Consider the following 25,368-nt stretch of genomic DNA (forward strand, 5'->3'; position numbering starts at 1 on the left):
CATAAAGCTTTTGCCAGCAATCCGAGCTGTATGAATGTCTCTACCCTTCAAGTCTATATATGGATTTGAGTTTATACAGGAAGTTTAACCTAAACCTCGAATGGTTAAATCACAAGAATTGGAGTGCTTACTATGTGCTGATTATACAGAAGTCAAAAAATGTCAAACCCAACTGGGGAAGAAAAGCCATGCCCTCCTGAAAACGACACAAATTACGAAGGACTCTGGGAGACTGCTTTCTACACATTATGCTAGATTAGAATATCAGAGTCAACCTAACCCCTGGATTCTTCCCCCCACGCCATCACTTCCATTTAGCAAACTTCAATAGTGCATATGTGTGTGAACGTGTGTGCTGGAATCTGAGACTAGACCCTTCCCTCACGTGGGAGGAGCGCTGGCTGAGTTGGGGGTACCTGGGCGCGGAGAGAAGGATGAGAGTGGCCGGGGGAAACCGCGCCCTGTCAAGTTTCTCTGCTGGAATCCCTGCCTTTGTTTCTGTCATTACTCTCTAAGGGTTTGTGTGGGAGAGGACAGGCACCGAAATAGAAAGTGTCCAGGAGACGGTGACAAGGAGGATGACAACAAGGCAGGACTTTTTTCGGTCCCACCTAGCCCCCGCCACCCAGAACGCCCGCGCGCCGCCTCCTGCCTCTTCAAAGCGCAGTCGGTGGCGCAGGAAGCCGGCGGCTCGGGCGGCGGGTCCTCCTCGGAGAACCGCGATTTCCTCCCAACTCCAAGCTGCCCGGCCGTCTCCAGAGTCGCCGAGCAACTCCGCGCGGAGCCGGAGCGCGTTCTCTCCCCCACCCCGCACTCCTCAACCCACCCACCTACTTCCTCCGCTCCGTGCTCTCACAGGCACAGAGCTGCCAAAAATTTCCACCCTCCGCCCCCCTCCCTCGCTAACTTCCTTCCAGCGTTTCCTGAGCTGGATGATCCTAGGATTTGTAAGACAGGAAAAAAAGGAAGGCGTGAGGGCGGGTGAGAGAGACAGGATGCTTGCTTTTCGTTTTACCGAAGCCGTCTGAGGGCAAGACAGCGGCGCCGGGAAGAGGACCCTCGCAACCCCGCACTGTCTCCTCGCCCCGCGCGGCCGCCGCGTTCCCCGCGCTCGCCCGGGACGTCCAGAAAGGCGGAAAGCCAAGCTCGCCCTTCCTCCCCGGCGGAGGAAAACAGCCGAAGACACTTCAGGAGCCTGTGAAAGTCCCTGAGACTCCAAGTGAGGAAGTGACACTCCCTAGCGAGCCGGCCCGCAGCTGCCAGCTCTGCACGGCCTCCGGCACCGCGGCCCTGGAGGAGCGCGCGGTGCATTTCAGGCTCCGCGCCGCCCCGCGGGGTCCATGCGCACAGCCCCGGGCCCAACTTCTTCTGGACGCCCATGCGGCCCCCTCGAGCCGCGCTGCAGCCGGTGATCTAACCCCGGAGACAATCTTCGGCGCGGTGCCAAGCAGAGGGGAGGGGGACACGGAGGGGCAGCCTCTTTGGGACTAACTCATGAAGAACAAGGGTGCCAAGCAGAAGCTGAAACGAAAGGGAGCCACCAGCGCCTTTGGCTGTGACCTGACCGAGTATCTGGAAAGCTCAGGACAAGATGGTAATGTGCTTTCCCGTTTCTATCCCGTTCTTTTTGTTTGAGGGAGAGATGGACTCTCCTGGGGTGCGTTCGAGTCAACTCACAAGTTAATGTATTCCAGGCCTGTGTGCTCATTTTACTTTTTTTTTTAAAGAACAATATGATTCTTAAGGTGCAAAGCGCTGCCATCCCGACGTGCAGAGGTAGTGTCAGTCCTTCCGTTTGTCTCACAGAAGCCGTTAATGGGCGGTGCTGCTCCCGTTTAACTGGCTATTTATGGGGGTGGGGGTGGGAACTGGAGAGGTCTTGATCGGCAACTTTGGATATCAGAGAGGAGGGATGAGGGCTCGATCTGTGGGGTGGTTATCAGTGGGCCTCGCTGCATTCACAATTATGACCACCTTGGGTGTCCCTCCTAGGCTCTCCAATTTCATCGCTCACATCTTTTTTTATTAATGTGCTGGAAGGCGCGGGGGGGGTGCGGTGGATCCTGGCTGGGGGAGTGGTTGCACAAACATTTTCTGAATTTCTGAACTGATGCCAAATATATAGAACCTCCCTCCGTCCTCTTCCCAGCCCCCCAGACCCTCTACCTCCTCCTGGCTTTCAGATCAGCATTTGGTGTGTAAGACAAGAAGAGTGTTGTGAAAAGGTCAGAGGGCCTTGATTTTAAAATAGTTTAGTTAGGGTATTTAAAAGAAAGGGAGAGGGTCTCTGTCTCCAAGGTCAGATTGGAAAAAAAAAATAGAGGGAGTCCTGCAGAGTAAAGACAATTCAAACATTTGTTGGGGGAGGGGAAAGAAAATAATGTAAAATACAATAAAAGCATTTGAGGTTAGAAGTGTTTAATCATAGGAAAGTTGGGGAAATTGAGCATTAAATGAGTCCTTTTGTAAGGTTGACTGGCCCTGAATTACCCGTGACAAAAAGGCCTTGTCTCCAGAAACTTCAGTGAGAGAGAAAGTCGTCCACTATGTGGGTTGTGTGTTTATTATACATAGGTACAACAAAAGGGGTAACTGTAGGGCTGCTTAACTGTGCAGAATAATTCTGCCTCCAGGAAAGTAATCTCAAAAATGATGTGATTAGCTCATATCAGATGTGCACCTCGAAAACAGTGCAAGGCTTTTGTTTCACTTCCGTTTTTTTTAGAGATTGAGCACCACCTAGTAATTTGCAGTGGTGTGATATTCCTGCGGTGTTCTAGAGTTCAGAGCCTGCTGTGTCATTAGGACAAATGGCTTAGTATTTTAGAGCTTGGGGGACCATAGGTTTCAAAACTGCCTCTTTTGAAAGTGAGGCATAACCGAGTCAATTCATTTCCTCCTCTCCCACAATCTGGAGAGGAACATTTGAAATCAAACAGCTCGGACTGAGGGTTTTTTTTTCTTTTTTTGAAGGTTCGAGAGCACAAGTATACATTTTAACACTACCCTCAGGAATTCAGAATGAATGTTCCCTCCACCTGTTTTTGCAGGGGCCTTGAGGTTACCATCCAGGTACACTATCAGTGCTCCTGAGATGCCCCCTTCAACGCTGTGGGTGTTATGCTGGGCCCTCCCTCCAAAGCTGTGGCAGTTGCAAGGGGGTATTGGCTGCCCTGCCCCCATTCTCACAATGTCATAGATCACAGGATGAGCTGGGAACCCAGGGTTCTGTGGAGACACCTCAAAGACAGCCTTAGGCAGCTTTTCTTTCACTTGCTTTATACTTTAGGATTCCATATATGTTTCATTTGGAAAAAAAGAATGGGATTACTGCTTAAAGAAAAAAAATGAAAACCAGTTCCCGGTGTTCCCTGCCCTGGGGAGGAGGGGAGGAAGCCCAGAGAGGTAAACTGACCTGCCTAAGGTCACACAGTTAATCGTGAAGGTTGCGGAGGGCCCTGGCCTATCAGGCTCCTTTCCTCTCCCTGGCTTCCGTGTCTAGGCCAACATTCTCCTCTAATGATTTTCCTCCTAAATTGAAAGCAGACAGCCCTGCCACGGGATCAGCAAACTTTGAAGACTGACTGACATACCTGAATAGAGTTCAGCTTTGAAATGAAAGGAAACTGACCTACTTAAAGATCCATGCGTCACCGCGCCATGTGGGAATTAGGCACACACAGTAAAGTGCTTATATAAATGAAACTAATTAGGATTTCTTCATTCCCATATCTAAATCTAGTTAGGTAGTTGTCTCTTTCTTTTTGTTACAGTGCAGCATCAAAGTCAGTGCTAATAATATTTTCTCTAAAACAATGTATCCGCCTTATGGGTTTTCTGAAACATGTATTGGTTAATAGACAAGTAAGTCCAAGGCCTGGACTCTGCTTCTAGGGAGGAAAAGTTGACCTGGGCCCTGCCACTTTGCTCACCACCTTGAAAGTTCAGCCCAGAATCCTGAGGGCAACAAGTCATCATGTTAACTAGGAGCCAGAAGGCTGGGGAAGACCTCTGAATACTGACGTCATGGTTTCTTAACCTTGTAGGGCAAGGGCACTATCATGGATGTGGGTAGAGACAGAGAAAAACGGGTTTGGGTCTGGGAGAACAAAGCAGAAAGGAAGGACAGAAGTGCAAAGAAACCCAGGGAGGCCCTGTGCTTAGACAGGGAAGGAAAGGCCCGAGTTGCGGTGGAGGACGAAGCTGGTGACAGTTAGCTGCGCGCAGGTAACCCTGAGGCTGAGCATGGGGGATGAATGCCATCGACTCCTGGGATTCGCTGTGCCCCAGCCCTGCTACCTTCAGTTGGACAGGTCTGACAGGGCAGGGTGTGTGGGTGACAAATAGGTGTTCAGCTTAGAGCGGATGTTGCTCAGGGCCAGCTGTCATCCTTAATCTTTAGGAAGCTGATGAAAAACAGAACCCCTTTTCCTTAGGAAAACACACACACTCAAATTGTGTATACAGTTTTTGTGGGCATTCACATAGATGCCAAGTTCAGACCCTGCTGTTGATCATCCCTAGCTGCACACAGGCCTGATGGGAATGATAGTATTCCCCTTTTGCTTATTTAACCACTTTTCTCCTGCCTGGTGAGAACGCCCAAGAATGGCAAGAAGTTGCTTCTGGCCAACTTGGCAGGAGCCTCTTTTACTTCCCCTTCAGCAGGGTGGCTGCTGCCCCAACCCCCAGCTCTCCCCTAGGAACCAGATAACTTTCTTTTCCTGCCTGGAATAGAGGGGAAAAGATCGTCCCTTCCTCACTGTTAATGCTGAAAATAGTTTTCTTTTCCTTATTTTTGACGGTATACGAAGGCCCATGCTTGCAGCTATGTACTGAAAACTACATCATTTTGTCGCCTATGGTTGGGAGGCTGTGGGTGAAGGCCAGATTGCACTCACAGGCATTTCTTACCTCTCCCCTCTGACCCAGTTGCGCTGGGTCTTCCCACAGGGCTGGGAGAGGTCAAGGGACTGGTGAGAGAGCATTGTCAGTAAAGCTCTTCTGCCTTCCTGCTGGCCCCACTCTAAGGACTGAAGACTCTCTCACCCTTGCAAACAATCTTTGTCATTTTACTAACACCCTGGTAAAAAGTGATGTTGCTCTGGCCCAGTGGTTCATCATGATGGCAGCACATTAGAAGAATGACACGGGGAACCTAAAAAAATGTTGATGCCCAGGCCCCCCTGCTCAGACCAATTAAATCAGAGTCTCTTGGTGCCCTGACATGGGTATGTTTTAAAGGCTAGATATTCTGCCCTGGCTGGTGTGGCTCAGTGGATTGAGTGCTGGCCTGCAAACTAAAGCGTCACTGGTTCAATTCCCAGTCAGGGCACATGCCTGGGTTGTGGGCCAGGTCCCCAGTAGCGGGTGCTCGAGAGGCAACCACTGATTGATATCTCTTCTCTTTCTCCCTCTCTCCCCTTCTCTAAAAATAAATAAATAAAATCTTTTAAAAAATAAAAACTAGATATTCTAAAATGTGGGCAGAGTTAACAACTCCTGCTCGCAGTGCAGAGGTTTGTAGAACATTTCTCCTCAGATAAGTAGCCTAGACCATTCAAAATGTACCCTCTGAACATTTGATAAGAACTGTGAGCTCCCATTTTTTAAAAGATTTTATTTATTTTTTTTAGAGAGAGGGCAGGGAGAGAAACATCCATGTTCAAGAGAAACATTGATCAGTGGCCTCTCACACACCCCTAACCAGGGACCTGACCTGCAACACAGGCATGTGCCCTGACTGGGAATCAAACCAGTGGCCCCTCAGTTCTCAGGCCAGCACTCAACCCACTGAGCCACACCAAACAGGGGAGAACTGTGAGCCTTTATATTCCTGAAGATTTTTTCATAGTTGTTATCAGATTGAAAAAGGGGAAAAAAAAGAGAAAATAACATTTGATTTGAGGGATGACAGAAAGTTCATAGCAAGTACATAAATGCCCATTATAAATATAATTTTAAATTTGATGAAAGTAAGATAGCCCCATAAGTTCAGAAAACAAGGATAAGACAATGGGCACTTTTAAATGTAGCTGTTCTACGTTTTTGAGGCTAAATCATTCTTTCATTTTGTTTATTCATTTATTTCACTGATATGTATTAAGGCACTGCGCTAGGTACTATGGGAAAGAAAGAAACACGTACCCCCAAGATCCAAGAAATTTACAGTCTAAGGGATGGGAAGAAACTTTCAGAAATGAATTAAGCTCTGAAATTGGCTGTCATGACTGGGAAAGGAGAAAAATGTGAAAGCTTTTATCGACAATTAAATAGAGGAGAGACCCAAACATAAACAGGAGCAACATCTTAGCAAAGAAAGGAAATATTTTTCTGTTCAAGATAAACAGATTTAACAAATGGAGAACCAGGGCTGGGCATTCTCTTTGGCTTAGTTGTTTCCTTCCCAAATCTCGCCTGGTGCTTCATTATCACACCTTCCCTGGTTAAGTCTTCATCCTTTGAGTCTCAGCTGCTTTTGGAAACCTTCCCTGATCCTTCCAACCCAAGTGCCCCCGACCCAGGACTTCGGTTAGAGGTTCCAGAACTTTACTGCCTGGGATAGTATCCCAACTTTGCCTGCCTCCAGCTGAGTGACCTCGGAGCAAGTTAGTTACTCCCTCTGGGCCTCAGTTTCCACATTTGTGAAATGGGGATAGGAGGACTGATGTGAAGATGAGTTAATGTGGGCAAAGCACTTAGCAGAGGGCATGCATATAATAAGCTTCAAATATAGCTCTTACTATCCTCACTCCCTGGGCTTGCTCAAGCGTAACTACTTACCACTCATGACTGAATGAATGAGAGCTCCAAAGACATAAGTAAAGGATGTGGTCAGGTGGGTTAATCAGTCACCAAGAGAAAGCAGATGGGCTGCCCACTGAAGGGAGAGGGCAGTTCACGCAGGCCCACGGGGAGTAGACCATCGCCATACAATAGGGGAAGAAGGAAATGTCAACCTGAATGAAACTAAAGGGCCCTCAGAAAGATCTGAGAAAAAAGCCCAGCCGTGCCTGGACCCACAGGGAACTGAAAAAGAAGATAAAGCCTGGAGTTGGAGTGTGCGGGGACAGAACAACCACCTCGTGTGCTTGAGTGTGGAGGGGAACCCCCAAATCTGGGCTCCCAGAGTGAAACAGGAAAAACCAAAAGAGGAGAATTGAGACTTTAAACCTGGAGCAAACTAAAGCCAAACTGCGACTTACTCTGTATAGCCTGGATATGACAAATAACCCACACAGAACAGAAACAGCTACTTCCGCCTGCCCACATCCCTCCTCCTTGCCCACTCTCCAGACCTCTGCCAAGAGTCCCTTGACCACAGGCGTGGTCTCCCCCTTCCCCACCCCTCCCCACCACCACTGGCAGCCACCCAAATGCCTTCCAGCCTCAGGAGGCCCAGTTGTTGGGGCTGCGAAGGGAGCCCACTCCCCTGTTACCCAGACCTGCCCTGAAGCCAAGTAGACTATAAGCTGGGGCAGGAGAGAGCTGGAGGCCTGGTCTTATGCTGGGCAGAGGGAAATGTTGAAACTAGGAATACATTTTTCCACAGATGGTGCTGTAAGTGGTAGACGAGCTCCCCAGTGCTGTTAGAGCTATAGTTTTTCATGCATTCTTTTTGTTTTCCCCCTATTCCATTAGACATCTGTGGACTAGCCTGAGAACCTTTTCTGTGGGAGTGGAGAGGAGGGGAGAATACATTCTGAATTCAGAAGCTGATTGACTGAGGCAGTTCTGAAGTATTTGCTGAGGACTGTTTGTCTCAGGGAATCACCTCACCGCAGAATGTTTCCTGGGATTTTGTAGCAGTGGGTAGAAGAACAGGGCGGGGCTGAAAGATCCAGGACTCAGTATGGGGATAAAAAGCACGCCCCGCCCCCCTCCTTCTCCACTAGATATTCTAGCTAACTATTGTTGAAACAGAGCAATGATAGACCCTCTGGTCTGGGGTGCTTTGTGTTCATACCCTCTAGCACAGATGGACCCAGCTGAGTGCCCCACCATCATGGGGTGGCAGGGTTCCACTTCTCTGCTTCCCTCTGCCTGGTTCCTTCAGTCTGGAGTCCTGCAATGTGGAGCTACTTTTTTCTTTCTTTGCTTTGTTTTTCACTCATTGCTTGCCATGTATTCAAGCCAATGAGGCATTTTCCTACTTATCCCCACCCTTCAAATTAATATTCTTTTTGCTAATGGGTGCACATTCCACCCAGTTTTCTGAGCTCTTTCCACTATGCCCCAACACAAATGCCACACTTGAGTTTAACTGGTCTTGGTGTTCCTCCCTCAGCGGCCTGGCCTCAGGTCCTTATTGAGGTGGGGCCACAGCCTGATGAGACTTCAGGAGTCCAGGTAGTCCCTGTGTCCCTCTACTCCTCCCCATAGCATGCAATTTTAGCTAGGATTTAGAACAAAGGACCCTTGAGGGAAACGCATTGATTGAAGGTCAGGAGAGAGAGAACAGGCACTGGTACTAGACTTTTTTTCTAAGAAGAACTTTTAACAAAGAAAGATAACAATATTAGGCTTCTGGATGGCTCAAGGGAGAGGGAGGAAGAGGCCCCAAATATGAAGGCTGAGTCTCAAATCAGATCTGCTTGTTATTTTTATTAGTGGAGTTACTACCTGCATTGATTGCTTACTATGTGCTAGCCAGTTTATACACAAAAGTAGTATTTTGAACATTGTAAAATTGGTCTCTTTTATTGCCATTTTACAGAGGAGAAAACTGAGGTGGAAGAGGTTAAATCACTTGCCAAGATTATAGAGAGAGGAAAGGCAGAATTTAAATCCGGATCCATCTGACTGCCACGACGTGAACACACAATCCCCCAGAATAGCATATTTCATAATTTGGCATTTACTCTACAGTTTTGTAAAAAAAAAAAAAAAAAAAGAAAGAAAAGGAAAAAAAAGAAAAGGCAAACCTGCAAAAATAGCTTTTTCTCCCTTTGTCCTTCCCCCAGCCTAAATCATTAATAGAAATAATAGCAACTCACATTTGCATAACATTTTATCCTCTGAAAGGTGCTTTCCACACATGCATTCTAAACCTACCAGCTTTCAAGTCCTACCAGATCCCCCCTTTTCCTCCCAGGCCCCTCCGCCCACTGCCACCACAACAGTTTTTCCCTCTTGGAACACCTGCTGCTTGAGAGTCAGAGGCACCCAATTTGGTCTTCATTCTACCTGTCACTCTGTTTTCTAATTGGCTGTGTGTGTGCAAGTCGATGGTGAGCTCCACTGAAGGCAGGTACCATTCGGCAGCTCAAACAGATTTGGAAGCTCACTCTGCCACTCAGGGTGAGAGCCCTGTCTGTGGCCAGCACACCACAGTTGATTGATTGACCCTGTTTCCTGCTCAGGAAGCCGGTGTTAAATCCTTTCTAGGAATCTCAGCCCAGAGACATTGCTGATGTGCTGAAATATCAGGAATCTCAGATTGTTTAAGGTTCCCCTTGAAGGCTCATAGCTACTCCCTGATAGAAACTGAGCTCAACTTTGCACAGGATGCCCCAGAAACACTGCTTTTTCCTAGAGCCTCATCAGTTACTCCTTGGTATGAACTACATTCTTGAACTACATTCTTGGTATGAACTGGGTTTCTGGGATCGAGTCTCAGGCATTCTTTTTTTCTAGTGCAAGCTTGGCTGATGTGTGCCAGGCCCAAGTACCACACCCATGACCAGATGCTGGCCCAGGATGCCTTTGGGGACCCCCTGTCCACCACCCCCAGACGGAGAGGGGTGAATATCAACCCTCCAGAACAACATATACCAGCTCTTACTATTATAGACACCAGAAAACAGTTTGACATATAAGGTAGGATTCTGGCAAACTATAAATAAATCTGTAGCCTTCAGGAAAGGCAGCTGAGCTAATGTGTATAATTATGCATATTTCTCTCCCTGGTTCTTTTTATGTTTTATTCAGAAATTATCTTGTGCAGAGCTTCAAAGTCAATGCAACAAATATTTAACAGGACTCTAATATGCTAGACATGTTGAATTCCAAAGATGCTCTCAAGTTACTCTCAGCCCAGTGTGCTCAGGGTCGTAAGATGGAAAAAGAACTAAAAGAAGTAAAAAGAAGAATGAAATGAGGGTTCTGGAGAGTGTGCAAGCAGAGGATGTTAACCTGTGAGGCAGCCGAGTGAACGAGCCAGCAGACAGGGTGGGTTGTTTATAAGGGGGGAAATCCACAAAATGATAAACAAACATCATCTGGCTGTGAGGGGTGACAGAGGTATGGGAAGATGGGGTGGTTGGTTTCTGCAGACAGGAAGCCAGATGGTGCTGCCTGACACTTGAAATTGGGCACACCCTCTTGCACAGGGGTGGAGGGAGGGGTAGAGGTTTGGCTCACAGTGGCCGGACTCCATTAGGGGGACCCTGGCTGGGGTGACAGAAGCTGTCAGGCAGGACAGCTGATAATACAAGTGGCAATTGGTTTAACTGAGTCTGTACCCTGTCTCAGGGCAGGAGAATGGGGGATTCTGTTAAAAGGTAACACTGTAAAAAATGATATTAAGTGATGACCTTAATTATGCTTCTTGATTAAATCTTGCTGTATGGCATAAATGGGAAACCTTGACCTCTCCCCACTGCCTGAGGAAATTTGTCTTGTCCTCCATTGTATATATGTAGACCAACTCAGAGAGGTTAAGTAACTTGCCTAATGGCGTCCAGCCAGGAAATGGGAGATGCAGGAATCAAACCCTGTCTGTCTGACATTGAACTCCCCTTTCATGGCTTTGTCTCCTCTGGACCCAAACATGTATAGCTAGGCTGGTAGTAAATCAGGGTCTGATGTGCACAGCTCCCCTTTGCTATACTTTGCCAAAGTGATAAGTTCAGTAGGACTTAGTTAAACTTCGATAAAACCTCTGGCAATAGAGTTCCCATCCCCAGTTTTTCAAAGTAGAACATTCAGGTTCCAAACAGCAGGATTCTGAACCGAGAGCATGCCCTATTACCATAAGTAGTCCCTTCCACCACTTCTTTCCCATCTGTTTCCGGCATGCTGAGTATTATTGGGAAACAATGATGTCAACTCTTCCACATAAATCTACACCTCCCTGCTTACCCCTCCCCTGCAATGCATATTTTTGTTCCTCTTTCTGGCTTTTGTCTTGCTGTTCTGTTCTTTAAGGATTCATGCTTTTGGCGATGATTGTTGGCTTTCCTTTTAATGAGTTTTAGTCATTTAAGCTTCACTATGGCCTTCAAAGTGCACGTGCTCTTTTGGGTCCATATTTGGAAAATCCTTTGTTTGGCTAATAGCTAGAACGTAGGCCTGGTGTTAATGGAGAGGAGCCATTTTGCTTTCTGGAGAAGCAAAGCTAGGTGCAGGCCTCGGACTCAGGCCCAGGGCTGAGGACGGACAACCTGTCAGGGGCTCTCAGGGGCTGCATGAAAGCTGTTCAGACCCAGGACACAGAATGAGGAGCTGAAGGTCAGGAAAATACACACAGCAAGTAATCTGGTTTCCCTCACCCCAAGGCTGACTTTCAAATGGGACATGATTTCCTCAGTTCCTTTCTCTGTACTGTCCCTAAAGATATTTGGTTTCCAAAAGGAAAGGATGGGGAGCGGGGAGGCATCCTGCAGGGAAGGGGGCTGGGGGAGAGTATGAATTTTAAGTTTTGGGCCCAAGAATTCTGGACCTCTCTTTCTCAGCCTTGGGCAGTGATACTCAACTTTATTGGACATAAGAAGGACTAAAAATGTAGTTTTTATTTTTAAAAATAGTAGTTAAATTTAGTGCAGTGTTAGGAATACTCTTTAAATTCCATTTCAGACTTCTTGACACAAAATGGACATCTAATAAAAGTTTCAAATGCGCGTGTGCACGGGTCCTATAGTATCTGGATCTGTGGAGAACATGCCTTTCCCTTGAACGGGGTCTGCAGTTGACAGAGCTGAGAGCTGTCAAATGCAGCCGCATGACAACATTCTGAGGTCAGTCCCGCAGAGATTCTGCTTTTGTAGGTCTGAGGTGGGGCCCAGGAATCCACATTTTTTAAGAAGGGCTCTGAGTGATTCTGATATCTTTGGCCTACTTTGTAAAACATTGAGTTAGCCTGTAGAAAGAAGCAATTAAGTGAAACTACATGATTTTTATTTTCTTCATTATACTGTTTTACAAGGGTGGACAAAAGTAAGTTGGCAGTTGTGAGTACATGAAACAGTTCATTTTTGTGTTAGTCTTTATTATTTTATTTATTAATTATTTTATTATTTATTTGCATTACAACTGTAAACCTTCTTTTGCTCACCCCTGTATAGTGCCCAAATTTTCAGCATGAGCATTTAGAACATTTCCTATTTAGAGTGAAAACAATCTGTTAAAATTATTAATGGGAATGGGGTGTCTTAATTTACTGAATTTTCAGGAAGCCCTCTTGTTTCAATCCTTATTTTTAAAAACCTTCACAGTTCTGCTAGTTTGCTTTTCTGCCTTAATAGGTGCAGTTTAGGGAAATCAATTATCCTCTCCTCTGAGAAACAGCATAATAACGTGGTTGGCGTGTGGCTTTTTTGCTGATAGTTTTCCTGGGCTCAAGTCCCAGCTGTTCCATATGCTAGCTTTGTGACCATGGACAAGCTACCAAACCTCTCATCTATAAAGTGGGGATTATGATAGTAATAATACCTATCGAATGGGGGTTGAGTATGAAATGAACCAGTGCACTGCCTGGAACTTAGTGAACCTTCCATAAGTGTTAATCATGGTTATTTCTGTAGTAATTGGAAATCTTATGCTGTTTCAGCTTCATCACTCAGAATGTGGTTCCTCAATACTGCTACAGATGTGGAATTTGAGAGAGCTGAGAACGAATATTCCAAGGTTCACATATATCCCTTGAGCCTTCTTCTCTTTTTAAAAATTCTCTTGTATACACACAATTATTTATGTTCTTTGGTTGAATGCATAGCTAGTTTTTTTCTTTTAATTTTTAATTCAATTATTTATTTATAGATACTTGTTTTTTGTATTATGAAGGGATTTTAGCATTTATTTTTGAACATATGGTATAAGAACATTTTTGTAAAGATTTTATTTAATTACTTCTAGAGAGAAGAGAAGGGAGGGAGAAAGAGAGGGAGAGAAGCATCAATGTGTGGTTGCCTCTTGTGCACGCCCATCTGGGGGCCTGGCCTGCAACCCAGGCATATGCCCCTAATTGGGAATTGAACCAGCGACCCTTTGGTTCACAGGCCAGCATTCAGTCCACTGAGCCACACCAGCCAGGGCTGGTACAAGAAATTTGTTTTCATTTAAAAAATTTTTTTATTGTTGTTCAGTTACAGTTGTCCTATCTTTTTAAGGATTCTTATCTATTGATAAATATTTCTGGGGTGGGACTGTGGTGAACTTTCTAAGTTTTACCTTTTTCTTTTTTTGCTTCTTTCTTTTCTTTTTTTAGTACTTAGAAAAAGAAAACAACCTAAACACAGGACTGAAAGGAAAAAATAAAGGCTATGGCAAGAGGTTAGAATCATAGTGATAGCCATCCAAACTTGTAGTTCCCACCTGTGTTTCAGGAGAGTTATACATCTGGCAAGTGAGCCTGTTTCCATCATTGATGGAACAGAATAAGGCCTGGGTTTTCACTGGCCCATGTGATATTTCACAAATGCCCATTTCTTTGTTCCACAAATCTCATTTGGACACTTGGTTGAATGAGGTAGATCTGGCACACTCTTAGGCGGCAGAGCATATGGACCGAGGGATTCACACCACATTCCTCATGGTTGAATCTGAGTTCATTTCTCAGTGCTCCCTTTGAAAATGGAAGCTTGTACACAGACATATGTGTATATTTAGGAAGGTGATCAGGATGGTGAAGTTTAGAACTTCATTACCTCTCACCTACAGCCACTGTCACAGCTTCCTAAATTGTCTCCTCCTTTGAGTAGAAAGAAAATGAGCTCATTGAAGACTGGGGCCATTCTCTGTTTATCTGTGTGTTAGGTGTCTGTGGGATGACATTAATTCTGATTCAGAGGATCTGGGTCTTCTAAGATGAATGGAATCTGAGTCATCTCTGCCTGAAGGGAAGATATTCCAGACAGAAGGAACAGTATATAAGCAAAGGTGTTGGGGTGTAAAATAGTGTGGCCAGATCGGCATTCTTAAAAGAAGAACAAAGAGAACAAGGGCGAAGCCTGGACGAGGTTTATAGGAACAATTGGCTTATTAAATGACCATTTTAAATAATCTAGGAAAAACAAGAGTGATGAAATGTGCCAGTTTAAATAACAGAATGATAAAGGAAGAAGAATCTTGAGCCACATTTATAGCTACTGTGTCCTTTCTGCTGTTTTTGCTGTGGCTGTTGAGAAAAAACTGAACCCCAGCCTAGGAATAAACTTCCTGCAGGTGGAAGAGAAATGAGATGCCCCAAGCAGCTAGACCCCAGAGTTTCTGAGCTTGTTCCATCTATTTATAATCTTAGGAAATTCCATTTCTCTCTGTCTTGTGGATGATAACCAGAGCAATGTTTAACATTTTATATCCAAGTTTTATTTGAGGTGAAAAATTGTTCAGTGTTTCTTCCCGCCCGCTTACTGGTCTTCCACTCCATCCCGCCTCCTTTTCTTCTGAGTTCTTCTTCATTCCTGTCACTCCTCCAGTTTAAGAAACCATGAAACAGATATCAGCTCTATTATTCATACTAACTCCTCTCCTGGGTGCTCTGCTGAGCCTGGCCCTGCATGCTCCCATTCCATTATGGAATGGCTATGCCCTCAGACTAGTGTCCTCCTGAGCCTCTCAGGTCCCCATGTATGAGGAGACCTTGGGGTCCCTTGGAGGTGGGTCTCCCTGTCCAGTGCCTACCTTGCCCCTGCCAGCTTCCAAAACTCCAAAAACTAAAAATACTTCAGCCTCTGCTGGCAGGCACTCAAACTGATTTTGTCCATTGTGGCTGGAAAGCGCAGGCCCAGAAGGGAGTGAGACTAGCACGGGGGTCAGCTGCTCCCTGCAGGACTTCGCTCAGACTTGTGTTCACGCCTCACCATGGTTGCCTCCGCTACCCCTCCCCAGAATATCTCCTTTGGCAAAACTCTGCCACCCTTGACTCCTGGGTGGACTGGCAGGAGTAATGACAAAATGCAGGATGAGATTTTAATAAGGAATAAACCCCTGCCACAGGTACAAGCTCTTCTCTTCCCTAATAAAATGTAATTGTAAAAAAAAAAAAATCGAACAATACAGAGATTTGCAAAGTACAAAGTCCCATCTCACATCCTTGCAGTGCCATCATCAGTTAACAATCTGGGCCGGACTCATCGGGACCAGGTCTGTTGGTGGCACTTTCTGCAACGAGGGAGGTGTGCTCTGTCTGCACTGTCCAGTATGACGGCCTCTGGCCACTTGTGGCTGTTAGCCCTGGAATATAGCTAGTGCCACTGAGGAACTTAACTTTAAGTTTTAATTAACTTAAATTTGCATTTCCACGTGTGGCTAATGCTACTGTATTGAGTAGCACAGAGAACTTCCTCACTGTATATACTAAAAAATACACACATAGAATGATTTTCTTTGTTTTTCTCATAAAGTTACAACATACATGTGTTCTGACATGTGCTGTTTTAAATAACAGGAGATCTTGGAGCATTGTGCCTTTTTGTAATTAGAGCTCAATCTCTTTAATCACCATATGAGATTCTGATCAATTGATAGTTTTAGTTTACTTTTACTTTTTAAATCATATAGCACATTCCCAAGGTCCAAAATATATAAAAACAATCTCCCTACTATCCCCATCTTTATCCTCCTGTTCCTCTCCCCAGAAGCAACTAATGTTAATTTTCTAAGCTTTCCGTAGATAGTCTGTACATATACAAGCAAATATATATATACTTTTTATAAAATACTGTAATTTATTTAAACATTTCTTTCTGTAGGAACCTTACCCTTTTTACAAGTTCCTGTAAGGCTTCTCTTCTCATCTAAATACTGATCAATTAATTTAGTGTTTATTGAATATGTCATATGAGTCATGCCTCATTTTCATTAACAGTTACTGTTATCTGTATTGAGTATTAATACTGCTTTCCTTTGCTTATGATGAGGGTGGAATTTGCTAGCCCACATTCTTCTCATTCTACTTCACACTGTTTTCCAATATGTGTGAGGGATGTTGGCTTGTCAATCCATACTCTGTCAGCTGGAACTTAGGACTCAGGTTAAGGCTGAGGCTAGGAGCAGAGAACAGTTAGAAGCTATCTGGTCCACACACTGGCATAGCCATGGCATCTTGACCATAATGCTCTGGTCATCCGAGCCGACTCAGCAGAGACCTCAGAGACCCAGGGTGATTGGCAAAAGCCAATGAAACATAGGTGGCAGCTGGAACGTGAAAAGTTGAATATCTATAGTTTTGTAAAAAATGTGGCTTGAGTATGTCTTATAGTAGGATCAGAAATCAGTTATGACCATAGATTCTTATAGTGGGCAAAGGAGAATGTCTTAAAAAGGGGTCATCACCAATGTCACTCACTAAATCCTGCAATGGCTTCCCAGTTTCTCTCAAGACAAAATCGGCTCCATAAATAGCAACAAGGTTTACTGGCCCATCACACTCAGACACCTGCCTTCTCTGCAGCCTCAGTGGACACCACCTCCACACCTGATCATCTCCCTAGCCACACTGTGCTTTCGTACTTACTCAAAAGCAGTCTGTTCCTCTTGCTGCCAAGCATTGGTACATGCTCCCCTCTCTGTGTAGAACACTTCTTCTCTCTCTCTCACTTTTTTTTTAAGCTCCACAGCAGGTCTTGCCAACTCCAAACCATCATTTGGGTCTAAGTTTGGATTTCTCATTTTTCAGGACACCTTCCTGAGCCCTATGATGAAGGGCTGGGTGCTCCTCCTATGTGTTCCCATTCTGTCCTGTTCCTTCCCGCCATTGCCCTTGTCACACTGAATGCACCAGTCTCTCCCCCACCCTGTCGCTGCCACCTTGTCGCTAGACTCTGCAGAGTAGGCCCTGGGTCAACTCTGTGAGATCAGGAGCCATGTCTCCTGCTTCATCATGTTATCACTGGTGCCTTACATAATGCTCTCAAAGACGTGTTGAGTGAGTAGATGGATTCAGGGAAGGACAATGCTGGTGGTGGGACAGAAGGGTGTGTGATGCATGGATATTTTGCACATGTGTGTGCATCTGTCACGTGTCTGTGTATATCCAATGTGGAGACTGTGAAGACAAAAAAGGAATCCACTGGTGGGGTTTAGGATTGAGTCCTCATTCAGCAAATAATTGTCATCTGGTCTTAGACAAATCATCACACTCTCAAAATCTCAATTTCCTCATCAAAAAAGACAGGAATGAGAATTAGATGAGATGTTATATGCAAAGGGATTTTAAAATGGAAGACAATTACTATAATTATCCTGTAGTTTAAACACTTATCTCAAGAAGGGCAGAGTGGCCCCGAAGACTGTGTTTACTGATTTGCTGTGAATCTGATGCCTCCTTGTAGACATTACCAACCACCACACTGGAAGGAAGTCAGGAGAGCTGTTTCCCTAAAGTAACGCTCCCACACACCCTGGTGCTTCCCCCAGCCCTGCCAGCTCCAGCCATCCACTACCAGCAAAGGTTCTTCAGGGCCTCTAAGTGCATCATGCAGGTGCACAGCTGGGGCTCCCAAGGCTGCCCCTTCACTCTGTGCCAGGAACATCCCGTGCCAAAGGCACACACAGAGATAAATGAATTAGAAGCTAATGTGTCGTGTTAGAGTTGGAAGAATCTTAGAAAATTGCTACCCAAATCTCTCATTTAACACAGAGAGAGCCTGGGGCCCTGGAGAGGAGAATAATTTGCCTGAGAAGATGCAGCTGGCCAGGTGATGCGTCTGGCTGCTTTTTGGTGTTGGCCTGAAATAAGAGGTCAGTATGTTTCTCAGAACCATCCCACATCAGGGATCCCTGAGAGGGGATAAGAGGCCCAGATGATACTGCCTTTAGGACAGAAGGAGGATTCATAAGACTACCACACAGCTTGAGAAAAGTATTTTTATTGTATAGTACAGATGGTTAAAAGGATAACATATACTTACTGTCACAGAAATGTGTTCAACAGTATTTAAATTAAAAAGTTTACAAAATAGCATATATAGTATAAATCCATTTTGGTAACTATATATGTAAGAAAAAGTCTGGAAGAATATACTCAAAATATTAACAATGGCTTTCTCTGGACACTTCTCTTTCTTGTGCATACTCTGCTGTGTTGCCTGAATTTTTAAAAAAGTGATGAACATGTATAAAGATTTTACTTTAAAAACACAGGAAGGTATTTTCATTTTATAAAAACATACGTATTCCCTAAATTATTCCAACTTTCTTTGCTCTGATTTTGTTTTCCTCAAACAACTTTTGTCACCCGCAACTTAGTCTCCTGAGTGAGGCCCTCATCCGTATAGAGCCTAGACCCAGTTGTGAATCCCTATTTAAAAAACGATGAAATTGCCATTTGACTTCACAGAGTCATCCCCTAGGAACTTGGTTGCAGAGAACAGATCACTCTCAGAAATGTGCCAGACTCAGGTTCTGATCCTGCCAAGGAGAGGACCAAGCCCGCGGCCTGTGCTGATGGCAGGCACACACCCCTTGAGATTTTCCCTAACATTTCAGCTGGACCCACAGCCTTTATGGCTACTGCTTGGGATTCAGGGTAAGGCAGTCTTGGGAATCTTTGGTAATGTATCCTTGAGTCTCTGAAATGGACAAAGAGAGAGAAGGAGAGAGTGTGTTTGGGCTTGAAGTTGTACAAAAGTATGTCTAGCTGGCTACTCTCTCCACCAGCTGATATTTATAAGAGACTTACACAATACCAAGAGAGAGTGTGAGACAAATTTTATTTTGGTTTGTGAAAGTGAAATCCAAGTTAATAGAAAGGCAGAAAACCTGCCAAGGCTGGGGGACAGGAGTGGGGAGTAACTAACCCTTCGGTGGTACTTACAAAGTGCTTTCACCAAATCATCTCAATTGTCCTTCACAGTCCTGTGAGTCAGATGCAGCAGGTAATTGTTTTACCTGCTGTATCATGAGGACCCTGATGTTCTCCAAGGACACAGAACTGGTAACGCCAAATCTGTGGCCTTTACTTACTGCTCACCATGACGCATGATTTTTGTACATAGCCTGCATGTTTACACCTCTGGCTTAGGGAATGAGAAGACCTATGTGTTTGTCATGTGACTGTGTACAATTCTCTCATCTTTCTGAGCCTTAACTTCCTCATCTGTAAAATGGAGATAATATAATACCTGTCCAGCTTGCCTCACAGGGTGGAGATCTGACAAGATAATGTATGCAGAAAAAGTGTGCTTAGAAAATAGTGAAGCACTTAAAGTAATACAAAGTATGATTAAATTCCTAGTACAGTGCTGAGAGATTATGTGTTTGAGAATAACTTTCTCTGAACGGAACTGTTATTTTAGGATTGGATAAGCTTAACACAGCCTACAACAATCTAGCAACCCCGGCCAGTTCCCTGCAAACCCAACCTTCTATTTTCACACCCCCTGTAGATTCAGGTAGATTGTCAGCTTTGCAGGTGAAGTTAACCAGGTTTCCTGGAAGGAGAGGTGTCCCAACCAGCCGACTCTTCTTGTTGAAACCCTCTGGGTTGGAGTGGGCTTGAGTTAGGGGCTCTTCCTGAAATGGTTTCTTGGGGACACATATTTTAATCCTAAATCCTAAGAAATTGGGATTGCCTGCCTATCTTTGAGAGGTATTTAAAGTCAAATAACCTTCAATCTGTGCTATGCTTTTCCCATGGCAGGCCCGCTAGAGAGGCCTGGAGGGAGGGCCCTGGAGAGTCGTCCCACCCTGCTTAAACGGAGCAGTCTGCTTTCTTCAGTGCTGTTTGTTTTATGTTTCACGGTGAAATTTATCTGAACACAACACTTAATGCTTAAAAAAGTAAATCTGAAAACCACTGCTGCTTAAATCTGCAAATCAGCAAAACTTTTTTTTTGTCTGAGGGTCTTGCAGCCAGCCAACCATTTATCTCCCTTGCCTCCTCCTGAACTCCTCACACTTCCTTTCTCAGATCTGTTGCCCTTAGGTTTGCCCTGGAGACTGTTCTCAGGACATTTCAGGTGTAGTGTTGTGTTTCACTTAGTTTTCTGGGGAGGGGGGGGAATAAGACATTTCACAAAGAGCCTGCAGAATATGCATACAAAGTCAGCTCCTTGGCCAAAAGCAAACAAAAAAGTCAGCACCCATATGCAATGTGATGTTTTACGTTTGATATGAGTTTGATATGATATGTGAAGTTTCCATTTTGAATGGAAACAGTAAAGAAATAGGGCAGAGATTCAGTGCTGGCATTAACTTCGCTAGATTTCCATGATTAGTTATAAGCCTTTTACCATTTCGGGTAGAAATACTTATGTGAACACTTGCAACATAATTTCTGGCACTACTGATGCATCCCAATTAATGTGGGAGGGAAGGGAAGAAAGGAGGGAGGAGAGAAGAAAAAACACTATTGGAAGCTGGTATAGTAAAGTAACTTTAGAATTTTTGAAGTGAACAACACAGGTGGAAGAACTGCTTTTGCAAAGGGTGCTTTGTGTGACAGGGAGTAAGGAGCCTCAGTTTCCCTATCTGTAATATGAGGATAAAGATATTTGCTTTATGGATTTCACAGGGATTTTGTGAGGCTCTGTTGAAACGGTGAATAGGAAAGGGATTTATAGACTTGGGGTCATTGTTGTTTCTCCAGCTGAAGATTGTCATTTTTTTTCTCTATTCTTTGAACAGATGGTTTGAGGGATTAGGATCTTTCCCTCTTTCAATTTAATTTTGAAGCTTTGAAACTAAACCCAGCTGTTACTACAGAGTTTTCAAATGCTAGGTCTCAATGGTTTTTCACTGGCTAAGATTGAGAATCTATATGAATTATGTCTGCTGGAACTCTTGAATAGTAACTCTTGTAGTAAGACTAATTTAAAAACAACACTAGTGACAGAGGACTTGTATTCTAATCTCTTTTTTAAAATATCATTTAATAATTTGAATTTTGCCTTAAAAAAGTGACTCTCCCACTCTGTAGAGCAGGTTAGGTTAGCCTGATTTTTCTTGAACCTCACATTATTTAGAGAAAATGAGGAGATACTTTTTACTGATCAGGTAATTCAGCCCAGTTTCACAGAGCCTAAAAAAAAGATAGTTTCCTCTTTTCTTGTCTAAGGTAACAAATTTCCAAATGAAAAAAACTATTTACATATTTTACTTAGACTTCCTAAGAGAGCTAGAACTGTGTAGTCTTGCCTACTCCAAATTGAATACTGTAGAATCATTCTGACTTACAATAATTTTGACTTAAACATTCAGATCACTGTCTAAAAATTCAAAAACTAAACTCGGCTAGTGTGCAATTTAGTAATAATGAACAAGTATTCAATGAACAAGTATTTCTGGGGAAGAGAAGAGAAGTGGTGAAAACAAGCTAAACTACATTCCAGTATGAAATGGCCATCCATCTCTTGGTCCAATGACCTGCGCCTCACTTTAGTTTACATACAGTTCACATTGCACCAAAAAACTGCCTTTTCCAAATAAGCAGTGCTGCTGATATAGTCTATCCTGAGACTCATTGTTAAAAAGTCCTCCCTTCCCCAGCCTTCTTTTGGGCAGTACCAAACAAACATTAACAACTGTGGAACAGATGTTCTCACTGAGAAGATTCCAAAGCCGGGCTCAAACGTACCCCAACCAGAACAAGACACCGACCCCAGAGATTGCTCTTCTGGTCTGGGTGTTATGAGATAAAAGCACCTTCTGGGTTTCATCACATATTTTTGTAAAGCAGCCTCTAGAGGGTTGTGGAGGGGTTTTTTGTTTGTTTGTTTACTGTTTTCCTTTTAAGGGTGGGGTGAGAAAGTTCTTCCCTGTTGTGAGCCCAAGTGTCATACAAATGCTTATGCTTGGTATTTAGATTTAATCAAAGTAAATAGAAATGCTCTCTGTTTTGCTACTGTAATTTTTAAATAAGATGGTTTTTCTGGCACCTTCTTTGATTTTGATGGTATTAAGAAATCATTGCACGCTGCAGCCTAAGGTACTTTAAGAAGATAACATTTCCTTGCATTCCAAGAGTTGCAGGATATCAAGCAAGACAGTTCCCACCTTCCATTTAGTCACCAGTACAAAGTCATGTGTAACCCAAACATCATGCTCCTTATTTCTTTATTTAACCAGCAAGTATTTGTAGAAATCCTAACATTGTCCATAGTGCTGAAACATCCTATCTCCTGGCTCTAGTAGCCTTTAATTTTAAAAATCTGAGAAGAGCCATGAGTGGTTCCTCCTGCCCCTTCTATAATCCATTCCAGTGATTGCAAAACAGAGTGATGGGGTTCAGGAGAGTGAAAAGTGAAGATGTTGGGAAGACTGGAGTGTTGTTAGGGGAAGGCAGTGCCTCCACAAAGGTTCAGGATCTAGCCCTCAACCTAGTGGGTGCTCCACCTCATTTTCATTAAAAGGTATACAGCTTTCAGTTGAGGGGTGGGGAACGGGAGAGGAGAGTGAGGAAAAAGTCCACACATGGGAAACCAGCAAGAAAGGTGAGGTCACCAAGGGATCTCCCAGGCAGGGGAAGAATCAGGGAGGGGAATTGGAACCACTCAAGAGACCCAGAAGGAGGGCTTTCTGTGTATGATTTGGTAAAGTCCACATCCACCTCCAGAGAATCTAGGTTTTGATCCCAGAATCTAGGCTTTGCCTTCTGCCATAACATAGGTTCTCAACATAGTTTATGTTCCATCAGTTACTTTCAAATAATATCTAGTGTAAGAATTACTTGAAGGAGTGAAGGCTGTATTCTTCATTCTACCAGATCCTCACATAAGACTAGAGAGTTCTCAAACCAAAGAAAACCTGCTTTTTGGGTGTATTCCTGCTGCTATATAAGGATCTGCAGGAATGCACAGCACGTAGACATGAGACTGTCTTGATCTTCTCCCCTTCACTCTTTATAGAAGAGGAATGGGCCCCGAATAAGGGACCACTTCACTGCTAAGCATTGTCCAACCCAAACTAAGCATAATTGTTATCTGCTTGGGTTGAGGTGCCAAAATGCAGTTATCAACAACCTTGGACCAAACATGAACATGTTAAGTAATTATGTTCACGAACGTATTCTTTTCTTTGCTATTGAAGTTTCCATTCGTGTTCCTCCCTTCCACCTGCGAATCAGCATGTCCTTCCCAATCTGGAATCAGCTACGATCTCATCATTTCCTTTTTGTGTATTCTAAAACTCAGATATCTGTCCCTCCTCTGGCCCACTGAGACATGTTCTCCCCTTTCATTAATATTTTAGACATATAGAAATTGCCCCCTTCCCTTTAACTTCCACATACCCTTTTAAATTATGGAAAATATTTCAATTAGTGGGAAAATTGCTCAAGTACATCTTATCTTCTTTCACCCAGGTAGCAATTTCATATATATACATATGTGTATGTGTGTAAAATCACAAAATATATATCATGTAACATTTTTTAAATGTATTAATATTTTAATTAATAATACATGTTTATCCTCATTGTAGAAAAAGTGGAAAATATGTAAATGTTTTAGAAAGAAAACAGTGCTTTTGTTAGTTCTACCACAAAAAGGTAATTTACTCCCAGGGTTTTTTGTATTTATACTTTCCACGTAATTGTGATTATATATGTATATATAATGTTGTCTTGCTTTCTCCCTTAACATGATAACAAAGTCCTTATTCTAGTTATCAAACCCCACATTTAACGTTATTTTAAGGCCCTGTGATATTTTATCATATAAATATACCACTTTACTCCTTACCCTTACTGAATATTTAGTATTTCTTTGGAGTAGATTCCTAGAAGTAAAATTATGGGATTAAAAAGTGTTTAGTCAGGGCTTTTTTTTTTTTTGCTTGGGAGTAAAGGAACTCAAAAGTACATGAGAGAGAGAGAGAGAGGTTATTGATTCATATAAGCAAACCTTGGCAAAGGCAACAGGCCAGGGCTGTCTTTTAGCGACCTGGGACCTGAGACTGAAATTTAACTTTCTGATTTGTCCTTGTCTCTGGAATGAGTGAGAGCATTTATCTTACGAGATAAATGCAAATAGAGATAATGCAATTAAAGTGCCTTATAAGTTTGTTGTTTTTTTTTTTACAAGCAAGCTTTTGTTTATTAACTTGCCTTGCCCTGTGGTTCAGCTTTTCACCCCATTACCCCTCCGGGCACCTTTCCTCAGAGCGGCCAGCCTGAGTTCCAAATGCGTTCGTCATGGGTGTCTCCTTGCGCCGTCCTTCCTGCCGCGGCCAGCCCCTCCACCCCACACCCCCATCTTTGTTTCCACTCCCACCGCCCTGCCCAACCTCCCTCTCCCGCCTCCCACCACAGTGCGGGAAGGCCAACGTGGAAGACAAAGGGGTCTGTGATGGAGAACCCGCTAGGCTGGGAAGGGATGGGTTGAGGAGGGGAATGGGGGCGGTGTGTGGGGGGCTCCTCCTCCGCGGAGCCCGCACTTCACTTCCCTCCAACCCTCTACGCTCTGGGCAGTCCTCATCCTGCTCCGCCGGCCTTCGCTCGCAGACTTGGGTTTTGGGCAGACGCGGCGGACGGCTCTGTTCCTCCTCCGCCGCCGCCTGCCATTCCCTCTACCACCCCCGCCGCCTCCCTCCCCGCGGGGAGGCCCGGCGTCCCCCGTAACCGCGCCTGGGTCCCGGGCGTGCACTGGCCCTCCCTGTCCCCTGGGAGGGGGGGCATCCTCGACTTGAATAGCGTCGAGGCCACCTCCCTTTGATTCCTCCCAAAAGAAAATACGGTGCTTGTTTCCCCGGGAGCCTCGGCTTCCTCTCTCTGTCTCCGCCTACGGGTTTCTGATCCCCTTTTCGGTGTCTGGAACTCGGCACCCCGCGGCTGCGGGAAAGCCCTGCGCCCCCGCTGGCCTCCCGCCGCTTCCCGGAACGGCTCGGCTGGGTCTGAGTCACCCGCCGTCACCGCACCGCTCTGCTCACGCTACTTTCCCGGGAGTGGGGAAACCCCAAGGGAGGCCAGAGGTTTTGACTCCCCGCCGCAGTTCGGGTGGGTCAGGCACCTGGGAGATGGCCGGGGCGTCACGCCCCGGGGCGGGTGCAGACCCGCCTGGTCCCCGAGCGGGAGTGGAGAGGAAGGGTGCCCTGAACATCAAACGAGGGTTTCGTTTGTTTTTTAACCACATCCAGGAAGAAGGAAAACCTGTCCGATCACTGGAAAGGAAGAAAGAGAGGATACATCAGAACTTATGGAAAGTGCTTTATTGCCTCACGTGACAACCAATTGAGGGAGGGAAGCTTCTGGAAACACCAGGGGGGCCTTGC

General features: G+C 44.8%; 1 protein-coding gene across 1 annotated transcript in view; it reads left to right on the forward strand.

The window, feature by feature from the left end:
- Positions 1 to 669: 669 nt before the first annotated feature.
- ARHGAP31 (Rho GTPase activating protein 31) overlaps positions 670 to 25,368 on the forward strand; it is a 106,535-nt gene continuing 81,836 nt past the window's right edge. Inside the window, exon 1 of the mRNA XM_028504564.2 lies at positions 670 to 1,594. Coding sequence (XP_028360365.1) covers positions 1,495 to 1,594 — 100 coding nt within the window. The 5' untranslated portion in view covers positions 670 to 1,494. The remainder of the gene's footprint in view (positions 1,595 to 25,368) is intronic.

The sequence above is a fragment of the Phyllostomus discolor genome, chromosome 2, assembly GCF_004126475.2.
Source record: "Phyllostomus discolor isolate MPI-MPIP mPhyDis1 chromosome 2, mPhyDis1.pri.v3, whole genome shotgun sequence".
NCBI lineage: Eukaryota > Metazoa > Chordata > Mammalia > Chiroptera > Phyllostomidae > Phyllostomus > Phyllostomus discolor.